At 49.2% G+C, this 10,731-nt stretch overlaps 1 protein-coding gene across 1 annotated transcript; it reads left to right on the top strand.

The window, feature by feature from the left end:
* The first annotated feature begins 695 nt into the window (after positions 1-695).
* PROX2 (prospero homeobox 2) lies at positions 696-9,691 on the top strand. The gene is made up of 4 exons (XM_049770707.1): positions 696-1,952; positions 5,286-5,393; positions 7,400-7,604; positions 9,522-9,691. The coding sequence occupies exons 1-4, from the start codon at positions 696-698 to the stop codon at positions 9,689-9,691; spliced, it is 1,740 nt and encodes a 579-aa protein (XP_049626664.1).
* The last annotated feature ends 1,040 nt before the right edge of the window (positions 9,692-10,731 follow it).

Below are 10,731 nucleotides of genomic sequence, written 5' to 3'. Positions count from 1 at the left end.
CCCCACCTCCCACATACGCACACCAGGCAGAAATATTCTATGAGTCTTTCTTTCTATTTGAATAAACTTCTAAATTTGGGGAGACCACGATCCTATCTTGCCTTAATAATTCAAGGAAAGCAGCAAAGTTATCATTTGGGGGAGCAAATGCTATTTCCACATTGTGACCATTGCCACATGTGTGATGAATGTGGTAGTGTGGTGATTTCATTTCTAAACAAAGCCTTGCTGCTTCATGCCACACCCAGAGGGCACAGAACAGCCCAGATTTCCTGTTGCTGCTTAGAGGCAGTTTCCTGGACGGCTTAGAGAGATGGCTGGCCCTCGCAGGCACTGGCACCTGGCAGGTCTTTCTGTTTGTGACCTCAGGACATTTCCATGGATTGTAACACTAGAGTTTGTCTCTTAGCCTAGCAGTTGTGCTTTCTAGAGCACAGATACAAGGCTTCAGTGGCCTCGTGGGAGACCTGGCAAAGTCAGTGATTCTAGAAGCCCAAGTCATCTGACCTTTTATCTCTGATTTCAGAGTCTGCCCTGGAGGATCACTCCAAACACTGCCTCTGAACCCTTTTCTATGAACAGTGCTTGCAAAAAAAGTAAGGAGAAAAAAATCATAGCTCACTCTGGGTGCACCCCAACTGAAGACCTTCATCAGGCCTGTCCCACGGTTTGAGTAAGTGCTGTGGAGCCTAAGAATGGAGCCCAACTTCAACTTGCACTCTCCACCCTTGATTGAACCCTGTGTGGAAGTTGGGAGCAGTCCGTCCCCCCAAGAACAGGACAGTAATCCCTCCATTCCCTGGAGCCAGGTCCCCAGCTCCAGCCTCATCGATCCGGAATGGTTTGAGGATGAACATATCCAGGCAAAGAGGGCCAGAGTGGAAACCATCGTCCGAGGGATGGGCCTCCCTGCAAGCCCTTTGGGGTTAGGCAGTAGCCGCGCCAGGGCTGGCCCCTACTGCCTGGAGACTGCCCGAGAGAGGAAGAGGAAGCAGAGTGTTCCCATGCAACAAGGCCATCTGCAGTCAGGTCCTGCCAGGGACTGGGGCGGCAGGAAGGGGGGCCCTCGGGTGCGGGAAGAACTGCAGCTGCTGAAGCAGCAGCTAAAGGATCTGCAGGAGCATCTTCTGCAAGAGGCCAAGCCCAGGGATGCAGCCCAAGGCCCTATAGGTTTTAAGAAGGGACACAGCCCTCTCAATATCAGGCAGAGGAACTGCTATGGGGCACAGCCCTGGGCCAAAGACAGCAGTCACCAACAGGGTTCAAGTGGAGACCTCTCTAAGATGGAAGGGCACAGAGCATCTGGGCTCAGTACACAGGCTGAGGAACCCAGGCTCCTGCCTCCTGAAGCACAAGAGTTGCTGGCGACCCTGCACAAAGAACTGACCAGAGCCATGTCCCAGGCTGTGGACTCTGTGTTACAGAAGGTGCTGCTGGACCCAGCGGGCCACTTGGCTCAGTTGAGCACAAATTTCCAAGGGCTGGTGGAAGATGATGCAGGCCAGCCCTGCCCCCCAGAGCCAGGAGCCAGCAAAGACCCCTCTCCTCTGGCTGCATGGCCCAGGAAGGCTCCGCCACAAGGTGGGCACCTCCTGGGAAACTTCTCTCGGGCCAAGCTTCTAGAATCTTCAAGAATAATCCCCAGCCTCTATCAGGGGTCCCCAGCAAGCCAAACATTGACTGTGCCTGCTCACATCCAGGAAAGCCAGCTCATCCGCCAGCTACTAGGTTACGGACCCAAAGGTCACTGGAGCGGTGGTTTCCCCCAGGATTCAGCTCCCCAAACTCACGCCTGCTCAGAGTTGGTCCTGCACCCTGGGGGAGCGCTCCAGCTGCAGCACCCCTTGTCTTTCACGCCTCCCACTCTGGAAGGATTGCCCCTTCTTTCCTCTGTGAAGATGGAGGGTGGCCTACAGGCTGTTGCAGGGGTCCCCCCTTTTCCTTTGGTCCATATATCCTTTATGCATGGCTGTGATTCTCTGCGTGGTGGCCCAGCTAAGGGGACCAGAGTATCCATACCACCATGGCCCCACAGCCAGCTCTGGGCCTCGTCCAAAATGGCCCAGGAACTAGATTCCTGAGTAATTGGGATTTATAGATGCTTGCGAAGTTCCTTCATCAAATTATTTGGGGGGTGGGGGGATGGGCAGAGAGATAACACAGCAGTAGGGCATATGCCTTGCATGCAGCCGATCCAGGACGGTTGGTGGTTCAAATCCCGCCATCTCATATGGTCCCCTGTACCTACCAGGAGCAATTTCTGAGCATAGGAATAACCCGAGCACTGCCGGGTGTGACCCCACAAAAAATTTGAGGGGGAGGGGTTTGGGCCACACGTGGCGATGTTCAGAAGTTACTCCTGGATCTGTGCTGAGAAATCACTCCTGACAGGCTTGGGGAACCATAAGGGAAGCCAAGGATTGAAACAGGTTGGTCCTGGGTTGGCCGCATGCAAGGCAAATGCTCTACTGCTGTACCACTGCTCTGTCCCTTCTTCAATAATTTGCCATACACGAGATCCTCAGCTATCCAAGTCCTTCGGGTATGAAAGGGCTGTAGATGCAAGTTGCCTTCCAAAACATGAGAAAACTCCAGCGGAAGAAGAACCCCATGATTTGGTTGTCTGCTGCCCATTCACCCATGCACGAATGATCTGAGGTGGGACTCCCACTCCCACCAATTGGCTCCCAAATCATTCATGGGGTATATTGTTGAAGGGTCAAAAACATTTGAGACAGAAAATTGGGGTAGAGAGTGTTTCCCTGAGCCCAGAGAGCTTGGAAGGGGGAAGAGGCCTTGGGTTAAGGAATTGGTTGTCAGCTGTAGCTGATAGGACAAGTGAGATAGGTGGGGTCTTAGGAAGGCCCCATTGGAGAAGGCAGAGGGATCAGGCTGGTCTACAGGGGTTTGGATGTGATCACCATTGTGTTCCGGTCTTACTATAAACCCACTCAGGCTGGACACATGAGCCACAAGTGAAATTAGGGGGCAGGCTTTTCCTACTTAAAGAAGGAAAATATCCAGGTAGGCAGAGGGAGAATACATCAGGTAAGGTGCTTGCCTTGCATGTAGTCTACCTGGGTTCAATTCCTAGCACCCTATATGGTTCCCCAAGCACCGCCAGGAATAATTCCTGAGTGTAGAACCCCAAGTAACCCAAGCATCCTAGATTGGGATAAAAATTAAAGAGGATGGGCCAGAGTTAGAACAGCGGTGGGACATTTGCCTTGTACATGGTCAACATAGGACAGACCTTGGTTCAGTTCCCAGAATCCCATATGGTCTCCTGAGCTTGCCAGGAGCTATTTCTGAGCACAGAGCCAGGAGTAACCCCTGAGCGCCACACCAGGTGTGACCCAAAAATCAAAACCAAAAAAAAAAAAAAAAGGATACATTTCCAGGGGAAAGGAATGCTGAATAATTTTTTTTTTATTTTCCAGAAAGGGGGCAGTAGGTCAAGTAAGCTGAGAAGCTCTGCTCCAAGAAAATGGAGGTAGCTCCAGACTCCTGATCCAATAAGCATCTAAAGTTCCTTGAGAACAGATTCGGGATGATGCTTTTTGTGGGGGAGTTGAGCTCAACTCATGCTACTTCCCTTGGACATTCCAGAGGCAGAGCTTGTGTGGCAGGTTAGGTGTATGGAGTTGGCATCTGGGTGGCAGGATACATGTATGTGCTCATGGCCAGCCACACCTGTCACTACTGTCCTGAAGGTCAAGAGCGCCCCCTACTGTCCATGGGTTTGATGTTAGCAAATCCTTCCAAAACTTGGTCATCCTCTGGATGCTTTCCTGGAGACAGAAACTACAAAGACCAGGCTAAAACCCCTCCCTAGCCACCACTGCAAAGCTTCTTGGAGATAAAGTGATGTCAACATAGGTGGACTTTCTTGCCATGTATGTGATTGTGAATGGAAAGCTGGTGAAAGCCAACTTCCCAGTTCAGCCAAGATAGAAGAATTAAACTCAGCTTCCAAAAGTTCTCTGCTCTACTTGCCTGGGGAGAAGCCAGCAGCTCTTTCCCAGAAACCCTGTGAAATGAGGACAAAGCCCAGAGAGCTTAGTCAGCGGCTCTCAACCAAATCTTAGTTATTCTGTTTGTTTTGGGGCCACACCCAGTGATGCTCAGGGGTTACTCCTGGTTCTGCACTCAGGAATCACTCCTGAGGTGCTCAAGGGAACATAGGAGATGCTGTGGATTAAACCCAGGTTGGCCACGTGCAAGGCAAGTGCCCTTCCCTCTGTACTATCTCTCCATCCTGGTTATTCTGTGCCCCCAGAAAGACTCGTGGACAGATATTTCCTTCTCAACACTCCCTGCTCTGGTTCAAGGCAGAGGGATGTTTCCAATGTGAGGACCAGACCAGAATGGCACTTTCATACCTATGCACGGATTAAGGCTGACCACTTTGTCATGCATTTATTGAGCACCTGCTGTGTTCTCAGTACTGGGGCAGGCACATGGCACAGTGATGAAGAGAAAGTTCTTGCCCTCTAGGAGCTCAGTCTAGCTGGAGATAAACATGGAGTCAAGATCCCAGTAAGTCTCAGATACTGCAGGGGTTTGAACCAAGAAGCTTTGGCAGCAAAGTGTGAGGGAGGCCTCCTTTGGGCAAGGAAGGGCCCCCTCAAGGAATGAGGGGCAAATGAGAGAGTTGAGGAGGACAGACAAATTCTGCCATGCAGGGAAGGCACAAGTGGACTCAAGCAGTAGCAGCTCCTTGAACAGAGTGAGGGGTAAAGTGGCAGCTTCCAAGTCAAAGGCCAAATTTGAATGTTGGCCACAGACCTCCTCACTCCTCTCACTTTTTCGATAAAATAACAGGCAGAGAAGTGAAGTATATCTCTACTTGGGGATTCAGAAGATTCTCGTCCCTCCCTATTGTAAGGACAGGTACCATAAGTGGAGTTTGCTACCTTATATCCCACTGGACTTTCACACAAGGAATATTGTACATTGACAGGATCAACATTTTGACAAAAATGTCTGTCTGGTCAGATTTGCTACAGACAGAAATGGGGAAAAAAAGGGGAGAAAATAAAATAAAGTATAAGGAGGGGCCGGAGCAATAGTACAGTGGGAAGGGAGTTTGCTTTGCACGTAGCTAACCGGGGTTCTATCCCTAGCACCCTGATGGTCCTGTGATCCCTGAATTTAAAGCCAGGAATAACCCTTGAGCACAGCAGGTGAGGCTACAAAACAAAACAAAGCATGAGGTAGAGTCTATGTGCCCACTTGAATAGTGATTTCACAACTAGCATCAGTTTTCCTTGACACCGGGATAAATCCAAGAGGGCCTAAACCCAGCTCACCTGAAGAAGGCCAAACTCATGTTTTTCTTCACACGCTATCCCAGTTCCAATCTCCTGAAGGATTACTTTCCTGATGTCCAGGTAAGCCTCATCTGCTCCCTTGTCCCCTTCCCAACTATGACATCTCCAACAGCACAGGGCCAGGAGCAAGGCCGGATGGGGCTGGAGTGATAACACAGCAGTAGGGCATTTGCCCTGCATGCGGCCTAGCCGGGACAGACCCGGTTTCAATCCCTGGCATCCCATATGGTTCCTGAGCCTGCCAAGAGCTATTTCTGAGCACAGAGCCAGTAGTAAGCACTTCTGGGTATGGTCCCCACCAAAAAATGGGAGGGGGGCAAGGCAGGGAGGAGCAACCTTAGAAAATGGAGCCTCCAGCTTGGTGTTCTGTCTGTTGGAAAATTACAGGGGGTTGGTGGGGTGGGTGGGCACAGAAAGGCTTGGACAATTGTCAAGTTTACAGTCAACTTGCTGTTTCAGAAGTTTGGGGGGCTTACTCCTGATGGCACTCAGGGGTCACTCCTAGGGGACTTAAGGGACCATATGGAATGCCTGGGATTGAATCTGGCATGGCCGTGTGACAGGCAAACACCCTACATGCTGTACTCTCTCTAGCCCCTCAACACTCTGATTCATAAGTGCATGAAGGTGCACACAAATTGTGACACTAGTGGAATTAAACCTCTGTGTATTCCCATGGGCCTCCTTTATGGGCTGTTGAGTTAGGGCTCTGTATTCCACTTGCCTCTCTGCTCTCTGGTATGTTCCAGGTCTTTCTCCTGTGTTCCATTGCTTGGTGGATCCCTGACCCATACTCTGATTTCCATACATTCTGAAATTCTGTGTTCTGATAAACTTTTCTCTGTTCTCCATCCTCACCCTTCCTGTAGGTCTTCTACCCAGTCACACTGGAGCTGCTCCCACACTGACTCTGATCCTGGTGCCTCTCAATCTTACATTGAAGAACCATACAAAGCTTTTCAGAGGCTGGAGAGATAGTACAGTGGGTAGGACGCTTGCCTACCCATAGATGACATAGATCATAGATGACATGGATTCAATCACTAGCACCCCACAGAGTCAGGAGTAGGCCCTAAGTGTTACAGGGTGTGACCCCAAAACAAACATCAACAAAAGTTATTAATGGGTGAAAATTCTAAATAGATAAGAGTATACATATTTTTTTTTTTTTTTTTTTTTGGTTTTTGGGCCACACCCTGTGACGCTCAGGGGTTACTCCTGGCTATGCGCTCAGAAGTTGCTCCTGGCTTCTTGGGGGGCCATATGGGATGTCGGGGGATCGAACCGCGGTCCGTCCTAGGCTAGCGCAGGCAAGGCAGGCACCTTACCTCCAGCGCCACCGCCCGGCCCCATACATATTTTTTTTTGTCATGCCTGGTGATGCAAGGGATTATTCAGAGGCTCCTCCTGGCTGGACTTTTATTTATTTATTTATTTTTGGTTTTTGGGCCACACCCAGCGGTGCTCAGGGGTTACTCCTGGCTGTCTGCTCAGAAATAGCTCCTGGCAGGCACGGGGGACCATATGGGACACCAGGATTCGAACCAACCACCTTAGGTCCTGGATCGGCTGCTTGCAAGGCAAACACCACTGTGCTATCTCTCCGGGCCCCTGGCTGGACTTTTGACCTGATAGTGTGAGGCCTATAGCGGGATCACCAGGTGCATGGAGCATAATGTCTGCGTCTTGGAGCCTCCTACATGCATGTGCTCTACACTGTGAAGCCCTTAATTCAGCGCTGCTGCTGTTTTTTTGTTTTGGGCCATACCTGGTGATGCTCAGGATTTACTCCAGGCTCTGTGCTCAAGGAATCACTCCTGGCAGGCTATGAGACCATATGGAATGCCAGGCTCAAACCTGGGCTGGATGTGTGCAAGGCAAACATCCTCCCTGCTGTACCATGACCCCAACCTCTGCTGTGACTTCTTTAAAGGAGCCCCTTTACATGCTGGCTGAGGTTGTTTTTTTCTTACTAGTTCTGCTGATGAAGTGAATGCTGACAGTTCACGGCACCTCATGGCAAAGTCTGACTTGATGGATCTCCCCCCCCCTCTCCATTTGTACAGTTTAATCGCTGCATTACATCCCAGATGATCAAGTGGTTCAGCAACTTTCGTGAGTTTTATTACATCCAAATGGAGAAATCCGCCCGGCAAGCAATCTCAGATGGAGTCACAAATGCCCAGACACTGGCGGTTTTCCGAGACTCAGAACTGTTTCGAACTCTGAATATGCACTATAACAAGGGCAATGATTTTGAGGTAAGCACATGTACTTGGGGGCCCTGTGAGCATCTTCCCTGTATGACTGGACATTTTGAATCAGATCTTCTTCCATGTGGGACAGGCAGGGAGCTTGGGGCCAGCCTTTGAGTCATGACAAAGCCTCAGCAGCTTTCCTTCAAATATCAGTGAATGCAGCCAGTCTCCTCACTGAAACTCAAGCTGGGGTCTGCCAGAGGCTGCCACTCAGACTGCTGAAGACCATGACTTATTGGCTTTTTGCTTTAGTGCCAGGAGGCCCATGAAGCACTATGCCTTGGCCAAAGATTCCCTTTACAATTTTTACCCTTTGCATCATTGGGTTATTTTGGGTGATGGGGGCACATATGGCATTGCTCCAGACTTACTCCTGCTTCTGTGCTTGGGGAAGCATATATAGTTCTGGAGGCTGAATCTAGATCAGCTATATGCAAGGCCATGTGTGTCTTACCCACCATCCTAGCTCTCCAGCCCTCCCATCATTGGGTTCTTATTTTTTTATTCTCATGAGCACAGTTTTGTGGGCCTTTCATGGAAGATGCCCTCTAATCCTTTCTGGAGATGACAAGAAAACAAGATTTGGCTCTCCAGTTAGGGGTGGGGAGGCTCTCTGGGAACATATGCACCACCACACACACACACACACCCCGGTATCAGGCTGGCCTCTGGTTCCACAGGTGCCAGGAGTTGCCCACTACCCTTCCTTCCTCTTGCCTCTGTCACTTGACTGTGATAAAAAAAATTCTGCTGGGCCAGAGCAGTGGCACAAGCGGTAGGTCATTTGCATTGCACACACTAATCTAGGATGGACTGCATTCGATCCCTGGCATTCCATATTATCCCCCAAGCCAGGAGTGATTTCTGAGTGCATAGCCAGGAGTAACCCCTGAACATCACCGAGTGTGTCCCAAGTACAACAGCAACAACAACAACAACAACAACAACAAAATTCTGACTATTGGTACTTCTGAGAAAGAGAAGAACTGAGCACAGCCATCTTCATCAGCGGAAGTCTGGACATACAACTATGGCCTGTGGGAGGAGCTGCCCTGCCACACCTTCCCTCTATGTGGCAGGCAGACAGTCAATAGTGGTGATGGCCAGGCCACACTGCATCTGGAGGACCTGGGATAGTTTCTGCAGGATCCTGAAAGATATATTTTTTTTTTGGGAGAGGGAACCACACCTGGTAGAGCTCAGGAGACTGGTCCTCTAGGATGCCAGGAACAAACCCTGGTTAGCTGTGTGCAATGCAAATGCCCCACCCATTGTATTCTCTCTCTGGCTCCTGTAACATAGTCTTAAACCCTCTTCTCCATGGAAGCAGGAATGATTCCAATAAGTCCTATGATCCAGCTCCAGAATGGTAAGAGGAAGTGCAACAGTCACACACTTCTGGGCACATCTTTTGACATTAGGTAATAGGGAATGGAAAACCTGCAGGAGGGAGTGACATCTTGGGCTCTTTCTATGAAGGAGATATTCTTCCCAGGCTTTCTCCTATGGCTAATTCATCACTGTCATCATTTTCTTTCTTTCTTTTTTTTTTTTTTGGCTTTCGGGTCACACCCAGTGGTGCTCAGGGGTTACTCCTGGCTGTCTGCTCAGAAATAGCTCCTGGCAGGCACGGGGGACCATATGGGACACCGGGATTCGAACCAACCACCTTTGGTCCTGGATCGGCTGCTTGCAAGGCAAATGCCGCTGTGCTATCTCTCCGGGCCCACTGTCATCATTTTCAGTTTTGTTTCTGATGGAGGTGCTGGGGACTCTGAGAGGTGCACCTTCTGGGCAAGCTGGTAGTGGCTATCTTTAGGAAATATAGTGGCAGAGGTTTCTGGGTTCTGATTCCCCAATCTCATTTATCTTCTCTTGCCCTTTTCTTTTTTTTTCCTGTGGATCCCTTTGGGAATATAGGTCCCGGAAGGTTTCTTGGAAATTGCCAGCTTGACACTACAGGAGTTCTTCAGGGCAGTCTCCATGGGGAAAGACTCAGAACCATCCTGGAAGAAACCTATTTACAAAATTATTTCAAAACTGGACAGTGACATTCCAGAGATTTTCAAGTCTTCCAACTATCCCCAGGAACTGTTCTAAATTAAGTTCCTAGAAAGTGAGATGGGACTGTTAGGGGTTCTTGAATTTCTCTTTCCTCCTCCTCCTCTCCCTTTTCCTCCTCCTCCTCCTCCTCCTCCTCCTCCTCCTCCTCCTCCTTCTTCTTCTTCAGGTTTTGGGGCCACACAGTGATGTTTAAGGTTTGTTCCTGGCTCTGTGTTCAGGTATCACTCTTGGAAGGCTTGGAGACCATATACGATTCTGGATAATTGAAACTGATTTATCCAGATGCAAGACAAATGCCTTATTATCTGTATTATTTTATTATTGTATTATTGCTCAAGCCCCTCCAAGTTTGCCATAAAGGGAAGTTAATAAAGTCTTCTAAAAAGGGCATCATATGACTTCACACACACACACACACACACACACACACACACACACACACACACACAATTACCACACACAAAAACCAGGTACTAGTACTACTCCCAGTAATCTATTTCCTTTTCTAGAATCATCAGAGATTTGACTTTTTTTCCCTTGCCCCCCTCACAAAGATTTGATATTAACAAAAATATGTATCCAAGTGTCAGGGTATGCTGTAACAGAGTATAGAAAGAACCCAACTGTTGGGAATCAGAAGCCTTAATGCCCGTCCACACTGTTTCCAGAGGGATCTACATCTCCCTGTATCTGGAGAATGAGGTGCAAGGATTAAAAGAGGTTGGAGAGAAAGAGTACAGGAACTGAGATCTTGCAGGCAGTCGCTTTGGCTGCTACACTGGTTTGATCCCCAGTACCACATCAACTCCCTCGAGCACTAGTACAAGTTATCCCTGAGCGCTGCTGGGCATGGGCACCTCAAAACAAAACAAAAATGCATCCAAGCCTTCGGTGAAAAGAACTTCACTACACAAATATTAGTTCCTCCCTCGACTTTCTCCACACCCCTCCTTGACTTTCAGATAAGGTGAAGTTATTTGTGATTTTCAGAGATTGCTGCTTTCAATCATCCCTATTTATCAAGCCCTGCCTACCTGCTAGGTACTCTTGAATACATTTTTTTTTATTTGAAGCAC

Source organism: Suncus etruscus, chromosome 3, assembly GCF_024139225.1.
Source record: "Suncus etruscus isolate mSunEtr1 chromosome 3, mSunEtr1.pri.cur, whole genome shotgun sequence".
In the NCBI taxonomy this organism is placed as follows: Eukaryota; Metazoa; Chordata; class Mammalia; order Eulipotyphla; family Soricidae; genus Suncus; species Suncus etruscus.
This window is presented reverse-complemented; position numbering and strand designations above follow the sequence as displayed.

What these genes read in the sequence shown, in the direction of transcription:
- PROX2 (XM_049770707.1), top strand. Translation starts at nt 696, where the DNA reads ATGGAGCCCAACTTCAACTTGCACTCTCCACCCTTGATTGAACCCTGT. An exon ending in ATTACTTTCCTGATGTCCAG is followed by an intron (nt 5,394 to 7,399) that starts GTAAGCCTCATC and finishes CCATTTGTACAG; the next exon opens with TTTAATCGCTGCATTACATC. An exon ending in TGATTTTGAGGTAAGCACAT is followed by an intron (nt 7,605 to 9,521) that starts GTACTTGGGGGC and finishes AGGTCCCGGAAG; the next exon opens with GTTTCTTGGAAATTGCCAGC.